Genomic DNA, 19,723 nt, shown 5'->3' with positions numbered 1-19,723 from the left:
ATACTCTGGACGGTTCTGACTTAGAATATGTAGACAACTACAAATACCTAGGTGTCTGGTTAGACTGTAAACTCTCCTTCCAGACTCACATTAAGCATCTCCAATCCAAAATTAAATCTAGAATCGGCTTCCTATTCCGCAACAAAGCATCCTTCACTCATGCCGCCAAACATACCCTCGTAAAACTGACTATCCTACCGATCCTCGACTTCGGCGATGTCATTTACAAAATAGCCTCCAACACTACTCAGTAAATTGGATGTAGTCTATCACAGTGCCATCCGTTTTGTCACCAAAGCCCCATATACTACCCACCACTGCGACCTGTATGCTCTCGTTGGCTGGCACTCGCTACATATTCGTTGCCAAACCCACTGGCTCCAGGTCATCTATAAGTCTCTGCTAGGTAAAGCCCCGCCTTATCTCAGCTCACTGGTCACGATAACAACACCCATCCGTAGCACGCGCTCCTGCAGGTATATTGCACTGGTCATCCCCAAAGCCAACACCTCCTTTGGCCACCTTTCCTTCCAGTTCTCTGCTGCCAATGACTGGAACGAATTGCAAAAATCACTGAAGCTGGAGTCTTATATCTCCCTCTCTAACTTTAAGCATCAGCTGTCAGAGCTGCTTACTGATCCCTGTACCTGTACACAGCCCATCTGTAAATAGCCCATCCAACTTCCTCATCCCCATATATTCACTACCCTCTTGCTCTTTTGCACCCCAGTATCTCTACTTGCACATCATCATCTGCACATCTATCACTCCAGTATTAATGCTAAATTGTAATTATTTTCACCTGGCCTATTTATTGCCTTTACCTCCCTAATCTTCTACATTTACACTGTATATAGATCTTTCTATGTTTCTATTGTGTTATTGACTATATGTTTGTTTATTTTATGTGTAACTCTGTGTTGTTGTTGTTTGTGTCGCACTGCTTTGCTTTATCTTGGCCAGGTCGCTCTCCTCTCCTCTCCTCTCCTCTCCTCTCCTCTCCTCTCCTCTCTGTTCCCCCTCTCTTCTCTCCTCTCTCTCCTCTCCTCTCTGTTCTCTCTCTCCTCTGTTCTCCCTCTCTCCTCTCCTCCCCTCTCCCTGTCCCCCTCTTTCAGTCCTGCCCTGTCCCCCCCTCTCCTCCCTGTCTCCCTCTCTCAGTCCTACCCTGTCCCCCTCTCTCAGTCCTGCCCTGTCCCCCCCTCTCCTCCCTGTCCCCCTCTCTGTCCTACCCTGTCCCCCTCTCTCAGTCCTGCCCTGTCCCCCCCTCTCCTCCCTGTCCCCCTCTCTCAGTCCAACCCTGTCCCCCTCTCTCAGTCCTGCCCTGTCCCCCCCCTCTCCTCCCTGTCCCCCTCTCTCAGTCCTGCCCTGTCCCCCCCTCTCCTCCCTGTCCCCCTCTCTCAGTCCTGCCCTGTCCCCCCCTCTCCTCCCTGGCCCCCTCTCTCAGTCCTACCCTGTCCCCCTCTCTCAGTTCTGCCCTGTCCCCCCCTCTCCTCCCTGTCCCCCTCTCTCAGTCCTACCCTGTCCCCCTCTCTCAGTCCTGCCCTGTCCCCCCTTCTCCTCCCTGTCCCCCTCTCTCAGTCCTACCCTGTCCCCCTCTCTCAGTCCTGCCCTGTCCCCCCCCCCTCTCCTCCCTGTCCCCCTCTCTCAGTCCTACCCTGTCCCCCTCTCTCAGTCCTACCCTGTCCCCCCCTCTCCTCTCCCTGTCCCCCTCTCTCAGTCCTACTCTGTCCCCCCCTCTCCTCCCTGTCCCCCTCTCTCATTCCTACCCTGTCCCCCTCTCTCAGTCCTACCCTGTCCCCCCCTCTTCTCCCTGTCCCCCTCTCTCAGTCCTACCCTGTCCCCCCCTCTCCTCCCTGTCCCCCTCTCTCAGTCCTACCCTGTCCCCCTCTCTCAGTCCTACCCTGTCCCCCTCTCTCAGTTCTGCCCTGTCCCCCCCTCTCCTCCCTGTCCCCCTCTCTCAGTCCTACCCTGTCCCCCTCTCTCAGTCCTACCCTGTCCCCCCCTCTCCTCCCTGTCCCCCTCTCTCAGTCATACCCTGTCCCCCCCTCTCCTCCCTGTCCCCCTCTCTCAGTCCTACCCTGTCCCCCTCTCCTCCCTGTCCCCCTCTCTCAGTCCTACCCTGTCCCCCCCTCTCCTCCCTGTCCCCCTCTCTCAGTCCTACCCTGTCCCCCTCTCTCAGTCCTACCCTGTCCCCCCCTCTCCTCCCTGTCCCCTTCTCTCAGTCCTACCCTGTCCCCCTCTCTCAGTCCTACCATGTCCCCCTTTCTCAGTCTTACCCTGACCCCCTCTCTCAGTCCTACCCTGTCCCCCTCTCTCAGTCCTACCCTGTCCCCCTCTCTCAGTCCTACCCTGTCCCCCCCTCTCCCCCCTGTCCCCCCCTCTCCTCCCTGCCTGCTGTCTCTCCCCGTTCCTGTTCCCACAGTCCAGCCTGTGGAGACATATCAAACCTCCTCTAATATCTTCCACAGCCAGCAGCACATATTTTCAGGGTGAGGCGGCTATATTCATCAGCTGAGTAAATATCACATATATGTGTCTGTCTCTCTGTGTGTCTGTCTCTCTGTGTGTCTGTCTCTCTGTGTGTCTATCTCTCTGTGTGTCTGTCTCTCTGTGTGTCTGTCTCTCTGTGTGTCTGTCTCTCTGTGTGTCTGTCTCTCTGTGTGTCTGTCTCTCTGTGTGTCTATCTCTCTGTGTGTCTGTCTCTCTCTCTCTCTCTCTCTGTGTGTGTGTGTGTGTGTGTGTGTGTGTGTGTGTGTGTGTGTGTGTGTGTGTGTGTGTGTGTGTGTGTGTGTGTGTGTGTGTGTGTGTGTGTGTGTGTGTGTGTGTGTGTGTGTGTGTGTGTGTGTGTGTGTGTGTGTTCCTACCTGCAGACATTAACAAGTGCAAAGACGGAGCCTGCCTCAACGGAGCGCTGTGTGTACAAGGTGTCGACAACTTCACCTGTCTGTGTGAGAGAGGCTACTCTGGGTTGCTGTGTGAGACAGGTGAGTTAGCCGAGGGGGCTACACTGGGTCTCTGTGTGAGACAGGTGAGTTAGCCGAGGGGGCTACCCAGGCTCTGTGTCAGAGAGGCTACACTGGGTCGCTGTGTGAGACAGGTGAGATAGCCGAGGGGGCTACACTGGGTCTCTGTGTGAGACAGGTGAGTTAGCCGAGGGGGCTACCCAGGCTCTGTGTGAGACAGGTGAGTTAGCCGAGGGGGCTACCCAGGCTCTGTGTGAGACAGGTGAGTTAGCCGAGGGGGCTACCCAGGCTCTGTGTGAGACAGGTGAGTTAGCCGAGGGGGCTACACTGGGTCTCTGTGTGAGACAGGTGAGTTAGCCGAGGGGGCTACCCAGGCTCTGTGTGAGACAGGTGAGTTAGCCGAGGGGGCTACCCAGGCTCTGTGTGAGAGAGGCTACACTGGGTTTCTGTGTGAGACAGGTGAGTTAGCCGAGGGGGCTACACTGGGTCTCTGTGTGAGACAGGTGAGTTAGCCGAGGGGGCTACACTGGGTCTCTGTGTGAGACAGGTGAGTTAGCCGAGGGGGCTTCCCAGGCTCTGTGTGAGACAGGTGAGATAGCCGAGGGGGCTACCCAGGCTCTGTGTGAGACAGGTGAGATAGCCGAGGGGGCTACACTGGGTCTCTGTGTGAGACAGGTGAGATAGCCGAGGGGGCTACACTGGGTCTCTGTGTGAGACAGGTGAGTTAGCCGAGAGGGCTACCCAGGCTCTGTGTGAGACAGGTGAGATAGCCGAGGGGGCTACACTGGGTCTCTGTGTGAGACAGGTGAGTTAGCCGAGGGGGCTACCCAGGCTCTGTGTGAGACAGGTGAGTTAGCCGAGGGGGCTACACTGGGTCGCTGTGTGAGACAGGTGAGTTAGCCGAGGGCGCTACACTGGCTCTGTGTGAGACAGGTGAGTTAGCCGAGGGGGCTACCCAGACATCTCTCTCCCCAGAGGAAACAGTCTCTCTGGTTTCCACATTACAATGGACAGATGTTACTTCATCCAGAGAGAGTTCCCATGAAGACAAAACCTGTATTGGACTGATTGACAGCTTTTAGCAGGTCACAGTTCAGCTGCAAACACATATTGCAGTTTCAATTCCTGTCTCTGTTACACAGATCTTAGACCTATCTCTATTATACAGATCTCAGACCTGTCTCTAATACACAGATCTCAGACCTGTCTCTGTTACACAGATCTCAGACCTGTCTCTATTATACAGATCTCAGACCTGTCTCTAATACACAGATCTCAGACCTGTCTCTGTTACACAGATCTCAGACCTGTCTCTGTTACACAAATCTCAGACCTGTCTCTAATACACAGATCTCAGACCTGTCTCTAATACACAGATCTCAGACCTGTCTCTGTTACACAGATCTCAGACCTGTCTCTGTTACACAGATCTCAGACTAGCCCCCTCGGCTAACTCACCTGTCTCACACAGAGACCCAGTGTAGCCCCCTGCATAGTGCACTTGGACCAGGGCCCTACATAGTACACTTTGACCAGGGCCCTACCTAGTGCACTTGGACCAGGGCCCTACATAGTGCACTTGGACCAGGGCCCTACATAGTGAACTTGGACCAGGGCCCTACCTAGTGCACTTGGACCAGGGCCCTACATAGTGCACTTTGACCAGGGCCCTACATAGTACACTTGGACCAGGGCCCTACATAGTGCACTTGGACCAGGGCCCTACGTAGTGAACTTGGACCAGGGCCCTACATAGTATACTTTGGCCAAGGCCCTACATAGTGCACTTGGACCAGGGCCCGACATAGTACACTTGGACCAGGGCCCTACATAGTGCACTTGGACCAGGGCCCTACATAGTACACTTGGACCAGGGCCCTACATAGTGCACTTGGACCAGGGCCCTACCTAGTGCACTTGGACCAGGGCCCTACATAGTACACTTGGACCAGGGCCCTACCTAGTGCACTTGGACCAGGGCCCTGCCTAGTGCACTTGGACCAGGGCCCTGCCTAGTGCACTTTGACCAGGGCGCTACATAGGGAATAGGTTGCCATTTGGGACGCGAACCAATTGAGAGAGAGAACAGTTCATGTTTGGCTCTAAGCTAGTTCATTAGTACCCTTGGAAATGTCTCCTTTTTTTTACAAATCCTCATGTTCCCACATAGACGACGACTAGGTTTATATAACGTAGATTTGTGTTGTTTGTTTGTGGAACCAGACATGGATCAGTGTGTTTCCCAGCCTTGTCTGAATGGAGGGGAGTGTGAAGACCAGGTGAATGGTTATACCTGCTCCTGTCCTGCTGCTTTCACCGGAACACACTGTGAGACAGGTGAGTTAGCTGAGAGGGCTACCCAGGCTCTGTGTGAGACAGGTGAGATAGCCGAGGGGAATACCCAGGCTCTGTGTGAGACAGGTGAGTTAGCCGAGGGGGCTACACTGGGTCTCTGTGTGAGACAGGTGAGTTAGCCGAGGGGGCTACCCAGGCTCTGTGTGAGAGAGACTACACTGGGTCTCTGTGTGAGACAGGTGAGTTAGCCGAGGGGGCTACCCAGGCTCTGTGTGAGACAGGTGAGCTACTGATAAAAAAAACTACTATTCATTGGAAGGAGTACTATTCAACTGACTCCTTCGTCCAAATGGTACACTATTCCTTATATCGTGCACTACTTTTGACCAGGGACCACAGACTAGCATCCTGTCCAAGAGGTGTACTTGTACATCAAGCTGCCTCTCACTACAGAACCAGGAGTAGATCCCTGCCCTACGGGCCGTTCTCATCAAGCCGCCTCTCACTGCAGAACCAGGAGATAGATTCCTGCCCTACGGGCCGTTCTCATGAAGCCGCCTCTCACTGCAGAACCAGGAGATAGATTCCTGCCCTACGGGCCGTTCTCATGAAGCCGCCTCTCACTGCAGAACCAGGAGATAGATTCCTGCCCTACGGGCCGTTTTCATCAAGCTGCTTCTCACTGCAGAACCAGGAGATAGATTCCTGCCCTACGGGCCGTTCTCATGAAGCCGCCTCTCACTGCAGAACCAGGAGATAGATTCCTGCCCTACGGGCCGTTCTCATGAAGCCGCCTCTCACTGCAGAACCAGAAGATAGATTCCTGCCCTACGGGCCATTCTCATCAAGCTGCCTCTCACTGCAGAACCAGGAGATAGATTCCTGCCCTACGGGCCGTTCTCATCAAGCCGCCTCTCACTGCAGAACCAGGAGATAGATTCCTGCCCTACGGGCCGTTCTCATCAAGCCGCCTCTCACTGCAGAGCCAGGAGATAGATTCCTGCCCTACGGGCCGTTCTCATCAAGCCGCCTCTCACTGCAGAACCAGGAGATAGATCCCTGCCCTACGGGCCGTTCTCATCATGCTGCCTCTCACTGCAGAACCAGGAGATAGATTCCTGCCCTACGGGCCGTTCTCATCATGCTGCCTCTCACTGCTGAACCAGGAGATAGATTCCTGCCCTACGGGCCGTTCTCATCATGCTGCCTCTCACTGCAGAACCAGGAGATAGATTCCTGCCCTACGGGCCGTTCTCATCAAGCCGCCTCTCACTACAGAACCAGGAGATAGATTCCTGCCCTACGGGCCGTTCTCATCAAGCCGCCTCTCACTGCAGAACCAGGAGATAGATCCCTGCCCTACGGGCCGTTCTCATCAAGCCGCCTCTCACTGCTGAACCAGGAGATAGATTCCTGACCTTTGGGCGGTTGTCATCAAGCCGCCTCTCACTACAGAACCAGGAGATAGATCCCTGCCCTACGGGCCGTTCTCATCAAGCCGCCTCTCACTGCTGAACCAGGAGATAGATCCCTGCCCTACGGGCCGTTCTCATCAAGCCGCCTCTCACTACAGAACCAGGAGATAGATCCCTGCCCTACGGGCCGTTCTCATCAAGCCGCCTCTCACTGCTGAACCAGGAGATAGATTCCTGCCCTACGGGCCGTTCTCATCAAGCCGCCTCTCACTACAGAACCAGGAGATAGATTCCTGCCCTACGGGCCGTTCTCATCAAGCCGCCTCTCACTGCAGAACCAGGAGATAGATCCCTGACCTACGGGCGGTTGTCATCAAGCCGCCTCTCACTACAGAACCAGGAGATAGATTCCTGCCCTACGGGCCGTTCTCATCAAGCCGCCTCTCACTGCAGAACCAGGAGATAGATTCCTGCCCTACGGGTCGTTCTCATCAAGCCGCCTCTCACTGCTGAACCAGGAGATAGATTCCTGCCCTACGGGCTGTTCTCATCAAGCCGCCTCTCACTGCAGAACCAGGAGATAGATTCCTGCCCTACGGGCCGTTCTCATCTAGCCGCCTCTCACTGCAGAACCAGGAGATAGATTCCTGCCCTACGGGCCGTTCTCATCAAGCCGCCTCTCACTGCTGAACCAGGAGATAGATTCCTGCCCTACGGGCCGTTCTCATCAAGCCGCCTCTCACTGCAGAACCAGGAGATAGATTCCTGCCCTACGGGTCGTTCTCATCAAGCCGCCTCTCACTGCTGAACCAGGAGATAGATTCCTGCCCTACGGGCCGTTCTCATCAAGCCGCCTCTCACTACAGAACCAGGAGATAGATTCCTGCCCGACGGGCCGTTCTCATCAAGCCGCCTCTCACTGCTGAACCAGGAGATAGATTCCTGCCCTACGGGCCGTTCTCATCAAGCCGCCTCTCACTGCAGAACCAGGAGATAGATTCCTGCCCTACGGGCCGTTCTCATCAAGCCGCCTCTCACTACAGAACCAGGAGATAGATTCCTGCCCTACGGGCCGTTCTCATCATGCTGCCTCTCACTGCAGAACCAGGAGATAGATTCCTGCCCTACGGGCCGTTCTCATCATGCCGCCTCTCACTGCTGAACCAGGAGATAGATTCCTGCCCTACGGGCCGTTCTCATCAAGCCGCCTCTCACTGCAGAACCAGGAGATAGATTCCTGCCCTACGGGCCGTTCTCATCAAGCCGCCTCTCACTACAGAACCAGGAGATAGATTCCTGCCCTACGGGCCGTTCTCATCATGCCGCCTCTCACTGCAGAACCAGGAGATAGATTCCTGCCCTACGGGCCGTTCTCATCATGCTGCCTCTCACTGCAGAACCAGGAGATAGATTCCTGCCCTACGGGCCGTTCTCATCAAGCCGCCTCTCACTGCAGAACCAGGAGATAGATTCCTGCCCTACGGGCCGTTCTCATCATGCTGCCTCTCACTGCAGAACCAGGAGATAGATTCCTGCCCTACGGGCCGTTCTCATCAAGCCGCCTCTCACTGCTGAACCAGGAGATAGATTCCTGCCCTACGGGTCGTTCTCATCAAGCCGCCTCTCACTGCAGAACCAGGAGATAGATTCCTGCCCTACGGGCCGTTCTCATCAAGCCGCCTCTCACTGCAGAACCAGGAGATAGATTCCTGCCCTACGGGCCGTTCTCATCAAGCCGCCTCTCACTACAGAACCAGGAGATAGATTCCTCTCCTACGGGCCGTTCTCATCAAGCCGCCTCTCACTGCAGAACCAGGAGATACATTCCTGCCCTACGGGCGGTTCTCATCAAGCCGCCTCTCACTGCAGAACCAGGAGATAGATTCCTGCCCTACGGGCCGTTCTCATCAAGCCGCCTCTCACTACAGAACCAGGAGATAGATTCCTGCCCTACGGGCCGTTCTCATCAAGCCGCCTCTCACTGCAGAACCAGGAGATAGATCCCTGCCCTACGGGCCGTTCTCATCATGCTGCCTCTCACTGCAGAACCAGGAGATAGATTCCTGCCCTACGGGCCGTTCTCATCATTCTGCCTCTCACTGCAGAACCAGGAGATAGATTCCTGCCCTACGGGCCGTTCTCATCATGCTGCCTCTCACTGCAGAACCAGGAGATAGATTCCTGCCCTACGGGCCGTTCTCATCAAGCCGCCTCTCACTACAGAACCAGGAGATAGATTCCTGCCCTACGGGTCGTTCTCATCAAGCCGCCTCTCACTACAGAACCAGGAGATAGATTCCTCTCCTACGGGCCGTTCTCATCAAGCCGCCTCTCACTGCAGAACCAGGAGATATATCCCTGCCCTACGGGCCGTTCTCATCAAGCCGCCTCTCACTGCAGAACCAGGAGATAGATTCCTGCCCTACGGGCCGTTCTCATCAAGCCGCCTCTCACTGCAGAACCAGGAGATAGATTCCTGCCCTACGGGCCGTTCTCATCAAGCCGCCTCTCACTGCAGAACCAGGAGATAGATCCCTGCTCTACGGGCCGTTCTCATCATGCTGCCTCTCACTGCAGAACCAGGAGATAGATTCCTGCCCTACGGGCCGTTCTCATCATTCTGCCTCTCACTGCAGAACCAGGAGATAGATTCCTGCCCTACGGGCCGTTCTCATCATGCTGCCTCTCACTGCAGAACCAGGAGATAGATTCCTGCCCTACGGGCCGTTCTCATCATGCTGCCTCTCACTGCAGAACCAGGAGATAGATTCCTGCCCTACGGGCCGTTCTCATCATGCTGCCTCTCACTGCAGAACCAGGAGATAGATTCCTGCCCTACGGGCCGTTCTCATGAAGCCGCCTCTCACTGCAGAACCAGGAGATAGATTCCTGCCCTACGGGCCATTCTCATCAAGCTGCCTCTCACTGCAGAACCAGGAGATAGATTCCTGCCCTACGGGCCGTTCTCATCAAGCCGCCTCTCACTGCAGAACCAGGAGATAGATTCCTGCCCTACGGGCCGTTCTCATCAAGCCGCCTCTCACTGCAGAGCCAGGAGATATATTCCTGCCCTACGGGCCGTTCTCATCAAGCTGCCTCTCACTGCAGAACCAGGAGATAGATTCCTGCCCTACGGGCCGTTCTCATCAAGCCGCCTCTCACTGCAGAACCAGGAGATAGATTCCTGCCCTACGGGCCGTTCTCATCAAGCCGCCTCTCACTGCAGAGCCAGGAGATATATTCCTGCCCTACGGGCCGTTCTCATCAAGCCGCCTCTCACTGCAGAACCAGGAGATAGATTCCTGCCCTACGGGCCGTTCTCATCAAGCCGCCTCTCACTGCAGAGCCAGGAGATATATTCCTGCCCTACGGGCCGTTCTCATCAAGCCGCCTCTCACTGCAGAACCAGGAGATAGATTCCTGCCCTACGGGCCGTTCTCATCATGCCGCCTCTCACTGCAGAACCAGGAGATAGATTCCTGCCCTACGGGCCGTTCTCATCAAGCCGCCTCTCACTGCAGAACCAGGAGATAGATTCCTGCCCTACGGGCCGTTCTCATCATGCCGCCTCTCACTGCAGAACCAGGAGATAGATTCCTGCCCTACGGGCCGTTCTCATCAAGCCGCCTCTCACTGCTGAACCAGGAGATAGATTCCTGCCCTACGGGCCGTTCTCATCATGCTGCCTCTCACTGCAGAACCAGGAGATAGATTCCTGCCCTACGGGCCGTTCTCATCAAGCCGCCTCTCACTGCAGAACCAGGAGATAGATTCCTGCCCTACGGGCCGTTCTCATCATGCTGCCTCTCACTGCAGAACCAGGAGATAGATTCCTGCCCTACGGGCCGTTCTCTTTAAGCCGCCTCTCACTGCAGAACCAGGAGATAGATTCCTGCCCTACGGGCCGTTCTTATCAAGCCGCCTCTCACTACAGAACCAGGAGATAGATTCCTGCCCTACGGGCCGTTCTCATCAAGCCGCCTCTCACTGCAGAACCAGGAGATAGATCCCTGCCCTACGGGCCGTTCTCATCATGCCGCCTCTCACTGCAGAACCAGGAGATAGATTCCTGCCCTACGGGCCGTTCTCATCATGCCGCCTCTCACTGCAGAACCAGGAGATAGATCCCTGACCTACGGGCGGTTCTCATCAAGCCGCCTCTCACTACAGAACCAGGAGATAGATTCCTGCCCTACGGGCCGTTCTCATCAAGCCGCCTCTCACTACAGAACCAGGAGATAGATTCCTGCCCTACGGGCCGTTCTCATCAAGCCGCCTCTCACTGCAGAACCAGGAGATAGATCCCTGCCCTACGGGCCGTTCTCATCAAGCCGCCTCTCACTGCAGAACCAGGAGATAGATTCCTGCCCTACGGGCCGTTCTCATCAAGCCGCCTCTCACTGCAGAACCAGGAGATAGATTCCTGCCCTACGGGCCGCTCTCATCAAGCCGCCTCTCACTACAGAACCAGGAGATAGATTCCTGCCCTACGGGCCGTTCTCATCAAGCCGCCTCTCACTGCAGAACCAGGAGATAGATTCCTGCCCTACGGGCCGTTCTCATCAAGCCGCCTCTCACTGCAGAACCAGGAGATAGATCCCTGCTCTACGGGCCGTTCTCATCATGCTGCCTCTCACTGCAGAACCAGGAGATAGATTCCTGCCCTACGGGCCGTTCTCATCATTCTGCCTCTCACTGCAGAACCAGGAGATAGATTCCTGCCCTACGGGCCGTTCTCATCATGCTGCCTCTCACTGCAGAACCAGGAGATAGATTCCTGCCCTACGGGCCGTTCTCATCATGCTGCCTCTCACTGCAGAACCAGGAGATAGATTCCTGCCCTACGGGCCGTTCTCATCATGCTGCCTCTCACTGCAGAACCAGGAGATAGATTCCTGCCCTACGGGCCGTTCTCATGAAGCCGCCTCTCACTGCAGAACCAGGAGATAGATTCCTGCCCTACGGGCCATTCTCATCAAGCTGCCTCTCACTGCAGAACCAGGAGATAGATTCCTGCCCTACGGGCCGTTCTCATCAAGCCGCCTCTCACTGCAGAACCAGGAGATAGATTCCTGCCCTACGGGCCGTTCTCATCAAGCCGCCTCTCACTGCAGAGCCAGGAGATATATTCCTGCCCTACGGGCCGTTCTCATCAAGCCGCCTCTCACTGCAGAACCAGGAGATAGATTCCTGCCCTACGGGCCGTTCTCATCATGCCGCCTCTCACTGCAGAACCAGGAGATAGATTCCTGCCCTACGGGCCGTTCTCATCAAGCCGCCTCTCACTGCTGAACCAGGAGATAGATTCCTGCCCTACGGGCCGTTCTCATCATGCTGCCTCTCACTGCAGAACCAGGAGATAGATTCCTGCCCTACGGGCCGTTCTCATCAAGCCGCCTCTCACTGCAGAACCAGGAGATAGATTCCTGCCCTACGGGCCGTTCTCATCATGCTGCCTCTCACTGCAGAACGAGGAGATAGATTCCTGCCCTACGGGCCGTTCTCATCAAGCCGCCTCTCACTGCAGAACCAGGAGATAGATTCCTGCCCTACGGGCCATTCTCATCAAGCTGCCTCTCACTGCAGAACCAGGAGATAGATTCCTGCCCTACGGGCCGTTCTCATCAAGCCGCCTCTCACTGCAGAACCAGGAGATAGATTCCTGCCCTACGGGCCGTTCTCATCAAGCCGCCTCTCACTGCAGAGCCAGGAGATATATTCCTGCCCTACGGGCCGTTCTCATCAAGCCGCCTCTCACTGCAGAACCAGGAGATAGATTCCTGCCCTACGGGCCGTTCTCATCATGCCGCCTCTCACTGCAGAACCAGGAGATAGATTCCTGCCCTACGGGCCGTTCTCATCATGCCGCCTCTCACTGCAGAACCAGGAGATAGATTCCTGCCCTACGGGCCGTTCTCATCAAGCCGCCTCTCACTGCTGAACCAGGAGATAGATTCCTGCCCTACGGGCCGTTCTCATCATGCTGCCTCTCACTGCAGAACCAGGAGATAGATTCCTGCCCTACGGGCCGTTCTCATCAAGCCGCCTCTCACTGCAGAACCAGGAGATAGATTCCTGCCCTACGGGCCGTTCTCATCATGCTGCCTCTCACTGCAGAACCAGGAGATAGATTCCTGCCCTACGGGCCGTTCTCTTTAAGCCGCCTCTCACTGCAGAACCAGGAGATAGATTCCTGCCCTACGGGCCGTTCTTATCAAGCCGCCTCTCACTACAGAACCAGGAGATAGATTCCTGCCCTACGGGCCGTTCTCATCATGCCGCCTCTCACTGCAGAACCAGGAGATAGATCCCTGCCCTACGGGCCGTTCTCATCATGCCGCCTCTCACTGCAGAACCAGGAGATAGATTCCTGCCCTACGGGCCGTTCTCATCATGCCGCCTCTCACTGCAGAACCAGGAGATAGATCCCTGACCTACGGGCGGTTCTCATCAAGCCGCCTCTCACTACAGAACCAGGAGATAGATTCCTGCCCTACGGGCCGTTCTCATCAAGCCGCCTCTCACTACAGAACCAGGAGATAGATTCCTGCCCTACGGGCCGTTCTCATCAAGCCGCCTCTCACTACAGAACCAGGAGATAGATTCCTGCCCTACGGGCCGTTCTCATCAAGCCGCCTCTCACTGCAGAACCAGGAGATAGATCCCTGCCCTACGGGCCGTTCTCATCAAGCCGCCTCTCACTGCAGAACCAGGAGATAGATTCCTGCCCTACGGGCCGTTCTCATCAAGCCGCCTCTCACTGCAGAACCAGGAGATAGATTCCTGCCCTACGGGCCGCTCTCATCAAGCCGCCTCTCACTACAGAACCAGGAGATAGATTCCTGCCCTACGGGCCGTTCTCATCAAGCCGCCTCTCACTGCAGAACCAGGAGATAGATCCCTGCCCTACGGGCCGTTCTCATCATGCTGCCTCTCACTGCAGAACCAGGAGATAGATTCCTGCCCTACGGGCCGTTCTCATCATGCTGCCTCTCACTGCAGAACCAGGAGATAGATTCCTGCCCTACGGGCCGTTCTCATCATGCTGCCTCTCACTGCAGAACCAGGAGATAGATTCCTGCCCTACGGGCCGTTCTCATCAAGCCGCCTCTCACTGCAGAACTAGGAGATAGATTCCTGCCCTACGGGCCGTTCTCATCAAGCCGCCTCTCACTGCAGAACCAGGAGATAGATCCCTGCCCTACGGGCCGTTCTCATCAAGCCGCCTCTCACTGCTGAACCAGGAGATAGATTCCTGCCCTACGGGCCGTTCTCATCATGCTGCCTCTCACTGCAGAACCAGGAGATAGATTCCTGCCCTACGGGCCGTTCTCATCATTCTGCCTCTCACTGCAGAACCAGGAGATAGATTCCTGCCCTACGGGCCGTTCTCCTCATGCTGCCTCTCACTGCAGAACCAGGAGATAGATTCCTGCCCTACGGGCCGTTCTCATCATGCTGCCTCTCACTGCAGAACCAGGAGATAGATTCCTGCCCTACGGGCCGTTCTCATCATGCTGCCTCTCACTGCAGAACCAGGAGATAGATTCCTGCCCTACGGGCCGTTCTCATGAAGCCGCCTCTCACTGCAGAACCAGGAGATAGATTCCTGCCCTACGGGCCATTCTCATCAAGCTGCCTCTCACTGCAGAACCAGGAGATAGATTCCTGCCCTACGGGCCGTTCTCATCAAGCCGCCTCTCACTGCAGAACCAGGAGATAGATTCCTGCCCTACGGGCCGTTCTCATCAAGCCGCCTCTCACTGCAGAGCCAGGAGATATATTCCTGCCCTACGGGCCGTTCTCATCAAGCCGCCTCTCACTGCAGAACCAGGAGATAGATTCCTGCCCTACGGGCCGTTCTCATCATGCCGCCTCTCACTGCAGAACCAGGAGATAGATTCCTGCCCTACGGAACGTTCTCATCAAGCCGCCTCTCACTGCTGAACCAGGAGATAGATTCCTGCCCTACGGGCCGTTCTCATCATGCTGCCTCTCACTGCAGAACCAGGAGATAGATTCCTGCCCTACGGGCCGTTCTCATCAAGCCGCCTCTCACTGCAGAACCAGGAGATAGATTCCTGCCCTACGGGCCGTTCTCATCATGCTGCCTCTCACTGCAGAACGAGGAGATAGATTCCTGCCCTACGGGCCGTTCTCTTTAAGCCGCCTCTCACTGCAGAACCAGGAGATAGATTCCTGCCCTACGGGCCGTTCTCATCAAGCCGCCTCTCACTGCAGAACCAGGAGATAGATTCCTGCCCTACGGGCCATTCTCATCAAGCTGCCTCTCACTGCAGAACCAGGAGAAGGATTCCTGCCCTACGGGCCGTTCTCATCAAGCCGCCTCTCACTGCAGAACCGGGAGATAGATTCCTGCCCTACGGGCCGTTCTCATCAAGCCGCCTCTCACTGCAGAGCCAGGAGATATATTCCTGCCCTACGGGCCGTTCTCATCAAGCCGCCTCTCACTGCAGAACCAGGAGATAGATTCCTGCCCTACGGGCCGTTCTCATCATGCCGCTTCTCACTGCAGAACCAGGAGATAGATTCCTGCCCTACGGGCCGTTCTCATCAAGCCGCCTCTCACTGCTGAACCAGGAGATAGATTCCTGCCCTACGGGCCGTTCTCATCATGCTGCCTCTCACTGCAGAACCAGGAGATAGATTCCTGCCCTACGGGCCGTTCTCATCAAGCCGCCTCTCACTGCAGAACCAGGAGATAGATTCCTGCCCTACGGGCCGTTCTCATCATGCTGCCTCTCACTGCAGAACCAGGAGATAGATTCCTGCCCTACGGGCCGTTCTCTTTAAGCCGCCTCTCACTGCAGAACCAGGAGATAGATTCCTGCCCTACGGGCCGTTCTCATCAAGCCGCCTCTCACTACAGAACCAGGAGATAGATTCCTGCCCTACGGGCCGTTCTCATCAAGCCGCCTCTCACTGCAGAACCAGGAGATAGATCCCTGCCCTACGGGCCGTTCTCATCATGCCGCCTCTCACTGCAGAACCAGGAGATAGATTCCTGCCCTACGGGCCGTTCTCATCATGCCGCCTCTCACTGCAGAACCAGGAGATAGATTCCTGCCCTACGGGCCGTTCTCATCATGCCGCCTCTCACTGCAGAACCAGGAGATAGATTCCTGCCCTACGGGCCGTTCTCATCAAGACGCCTCTCACTGCAGAACCAGGAGATAGATTCCTGCCCTACGGGCCGTTCTCATCAAGCCGCCTCTCACTGCAGAACCAGGAGATAGATTCCTGCCCTACGGGCCGTTCTCATCAAGCCGCCTCTCACTGCAGAACCAGGAGATAGATTCCTGCCCTACGGGCCGTTCTCATCATGCTGCCTCTCACTGCAGAACGAGGAGATAGATTCCTGCCCTACGGGCCGTTCTCTTTAAGCCGCCTCTCACTGCAGAACCAGGAGATAGATTCCTGCCCTACGGGCCGTTCTCATCAAGCCGCCTCTCACTGCAGAACCAGGAGATAGATTCCTGCCCTACGGGCCATTCTCATCAAGCTGCCTCTCACTGCAGAACCAGGAGATAGATTCCTGCCCTACGGGCCGTTCTCATCAAGCCGCCTCTCACTGCAGAACCAGGAGATAGATTCCTGCCCTACGGGCCGTTCTCATCAAGCCGCCTCTCACTGCAGAGCCAGGAGATATATTCCTGCCCTACGGGCCGTTCTCATCAAGCCGCCTCTCACTGCAGAAACAGGAGATAGATTCCTGCCCTACGGGCCGTTCTCATCATGCCGCCTCTCACTGCAGAACCAGGAGATAGATTCCTGCCCTACGGGCCGTTCTCATCAAGCCGCCTCTCACTGCTGAACCAGGAGATAGATTCCTGCCCTACGGGCCGTTCTCATCATGCTGCCTCTCACTGCAGAACCAGGAGATAGATTCCTGCCCTACGGGCCGTTCTCATCAAGCCGCCTCTCACTGCAGAACCAGGAGATAGATTCCTGCCCTACGGGCCGTTCTCATCATGCTGCCTCTCACTGCAGAACCAGGAGATAGATTCCTGCCCTACGGGCCGTTCTCTTTAAGCCGCCTCTCACTGCAGAACCAGGAGATAGATTCCTGCCCTACGGGCCGTTCTCATCAAGCCGCCTCTCACTACAGAACCAGGAGATAGATTCCTGCCCTACGGGCCGTTCTCATCAAGCCGCCTCTCACTGCAGAACCAGGAGATAGATCCCTGCCCTACGGGCCGTTCTCATCATGCCGCCTCTCACTGCAGAACCAGGAGATAGATTCCTGCCCTACGGGCCGTTCTCATCATGCCGCCTCTCACTGCAGAACCAGGAGATAGATTCCTGCCCTACGGGCCGTTCTCATCATGCCGCCTCTCACTGCAGAACCAGGAGATAGATTCCTGCCCTACGGGCCGTTCTCATCAAGACGCCTCTCACTGCAGAACCAGGAGATAGATTCCTGCCCTACGGGCCGTTCTCCTCATGCTGCCTCTCACTGCAGAACCAGGAGATAGATTCCTGCCCTACGGGCCGTTCTCATCATGCCGCCTCTCACTGCAGAACCAGGAGATAGATTCCTGCCCTACGGGCCGTTCTCATCATGCCGCCTCTCACTGCAGAACCAGGAGATAGATTCCTGCCCTACGGGCCGTTCTCATCAAGACGCCTCTCACTGCAGAACCAGGAGATAGATTCCTGCCCTACGGGCCGTTCTCATCAAGCTGCCTCTCACTGCAGAACCAGGAGATAGATTCCTGCCCTACGGGCCGTTCTCATCAAGCCGCCTCTCACTGCAGAACCAGGAGATAGATCCCTGCCCTACGGGCCGTTCTCATCAAGCCGCCTCTCACTACAGAACCAGGAGATAGATTCCTGCCCTACGGGCCGTTCTCATCAAGCCGCCTCTCACTGCAGAACCAGGAGATAGATCCCTGCCCTACGGGCCGTTCTCATCAAGCCGCCTCTCACTGCAGAACCAGGAGATAGATTCCTGCCCTACGGGCCGTTCTCATCAAGCCGCCTCTCACTGCAGAACCAGGAGATAGATTCCTGCCCTACGGGCCGCTCTCATCAAGCCGCCTCTCACTACAGAACCAGGAGATAGATTCCTGCCCTACGGGCCGTTCTCATCAAGCCGCCTCTCACTGCAGAACCAGGAGATAGATCCCTGCCCTACGGGCCGTTCTCATCATGCTGCCTCTCACTGCAGAACCAGGAGATAGATTCCTGCCCTACGGGCCGTTCTCATCATGCTGCCTCTCACTGCAGAACCAGGAGATAGATTCCTGCCCTACGGGCCGTTCTCATCATGCTGCCTCTCACTGCAGAACCAGGAGATAGATTCCTGCCCTACGGGCCGTTCTCATCAAGCCGCCTCTCACTACAGAACCAGGAGATAGATTCCTGCCCTACGGGCCGTTCTCATCAAGCCGCCTCTCACTGCAGAACCAGGAGATAGATCCCTGCCCTACGGGCCGTTCTCATCAAGCCGCCTCTCACTGCTGAACCAGGAGATAGATTCCTGCCCTACGGGCCGTTCTCATCATGCTGCCTCTCACTGCAGAACCAGGAGATAGATTCCTGCCCTACGGGCCGTTCTCATCAAGCCGCCTCTCACTGCAGAACCAGGAGATAGATTCCTGCCCTACGGGCCGTTCTCATCATGCCGCCTCTCACTGCAGAACGAGGAGATAGATTCCTGCCCTACGGGCCGTTCTCTTTAAGCCGCCTCTCACTGCAGAACCAGGAGATAGATTCCTGCCCTACGGGCCGTTCTCATCAAGCCGCCTCTCACTGCAGAACCAGGAGATAGATTCCTGCCCTACGGGCCATTCTCATCAAGCTGCCTCTCACTGCAGAACCAGGAGATAGATTCCTGCCCTACGGGCCATTCTCATCAAGCTGCCTCTCACTGCAGAACCAGGAGATAGATTCCTGCCCTACGGGCCGTTCTCATCAAGCCGCCTCTCACTGCAGAACCAGGAGATAGATTCCTGCCCTACGGGCCGTTCTCATCAAGCCGCCTCTCACTGCAGAGCCAGGAGATATATTCCTGCCCTACGGGCCGTTCTCATCAAGCCGCCTCTCACTGCAGAACCAGGAGATAGATTCCTGCCCTACGGGCCGTTCTCATCATGCCGCCTCTCACTGCAGAACCAGGAGATAGATTCCTGCCCTACGGGCCGTTCTCATCAAGCCGCCTCTCACTGCTGAACCAGGAGATAGATTCCTGCCTTACGGGCCGTCCTCATCATGCTGCCTCTCACTGCAGAACCAGGAGATAGATTCCTGCCCTACGGGCCGTTCTCATCAAGCCGCCTCTCACTGCAGAACCAGGAGATAGATTCCTGCCCTACGGGCCGTTCTCATCATGCTGCCTCTCACTGCAGAACCAGGAGATAGATTCCTGCCCTACGGGCCGTTCTCATCAAGCCGCCTCTCACTGCAGAACCAGGAGATACATCCCTGCCCTACGGGCCGTTCTCATCAAGCCGCCTCTCACTGCAGAACCAGGAGATAGATTCCTGCCCTACGGGCCGTTCTCATCAAGCCGCCTCTCACTGCAGAACCAGGAGATAGATTCCTGCCCTACGGGCCGTTCTCATCAAGCCGCCTCTCACTGCAGAACCAGGAGATAGATCCCTGCTCTACGGGCCGTTCTCATCATGCTGCCTCTCACTGCAGAACCAGGAGATAGATTCCTGCCCTACGGGCCGTTCTCATCATTCTGCCTCTCACTGCAGAACCAGGAGATAGATTCCTGCCCTACGGGCCGTTCTCATCATGCTGCCTCTCACTGCAGAACCAGGAGATAGATTCCTGCCCTACGGGCCGTTCTCATCATGCTGCCTCTCACTGCAGAACCAGGAGATAGATTCCTGCCCTACGGGCCGTTCTCATCATGCTGCCTCTCACTGCAGAACCAGGAGATAGATTCCTGCCCTACGGGCCGTTCTCATGAAGCCGCCTCTCACTGCAGAACCAGGAGATAGATTCCTGCCCTACGGGCCATTCTCATCAAGCTGCCTCTCACTGCAGAACCAGGAGATAGATTCCTGCCCTACGGGC

At 56.2% G+C, this 19,723-nt stretch overlaps 1 protein-coding gene across 3 annotated transcripts in view; it reads left to right on the top strand.

Annotated features, from left to right (window-relative positions):
- The window catches only part of LOC129867633 (sushi, nidogen and EGF-like domain-containing protein 1), a 115,194-nt gene that overhangs the window by 16,875 nt on the left and 78,596 nt on the right, over window positions 1-19,723 (top strand). For 2 of the 3 annotated variants that reach the window (XM_055941160.1, XM_055941158.1), the window contains exons 6-7: window positions 2,871-2,984; window positions 5,187-5,300. In XM_055941160.1, coding sequence (XP_055797135.1) covers window positions 2,871-2,984; window positions 5,187-5,300 — 228 coding nt within the window. The remainder of the gene's footprint in view (window positions 1-2,870; window positions 2,985-5,186; window positions 5,301-19,723) is intronic. The other variant, XM_055941159.1, reaches the window with a different exon arrangement.

The sequence above is a fragment of the Salvelinus fontinalis genome, chromosome 12 (genome assembly GCF_029448725.1).
Source record: "Salvelinus fontinalis isolate EN_2023a chromosome 12, ASM2944872v1, whole genome shotgun sequence".
Lineage (NCBI taxonomy): Eukaryota > Metazoa > Chordata > Actinopteri > Salmoniformes > Salmonidae > Salvelinus > Salvelinus fontinalis.
The sequence above is the reverse complement of the archived record's forward strand: the minus strand, read 5'-3'. Positions and strand labels throughout refer to the sequence as shown.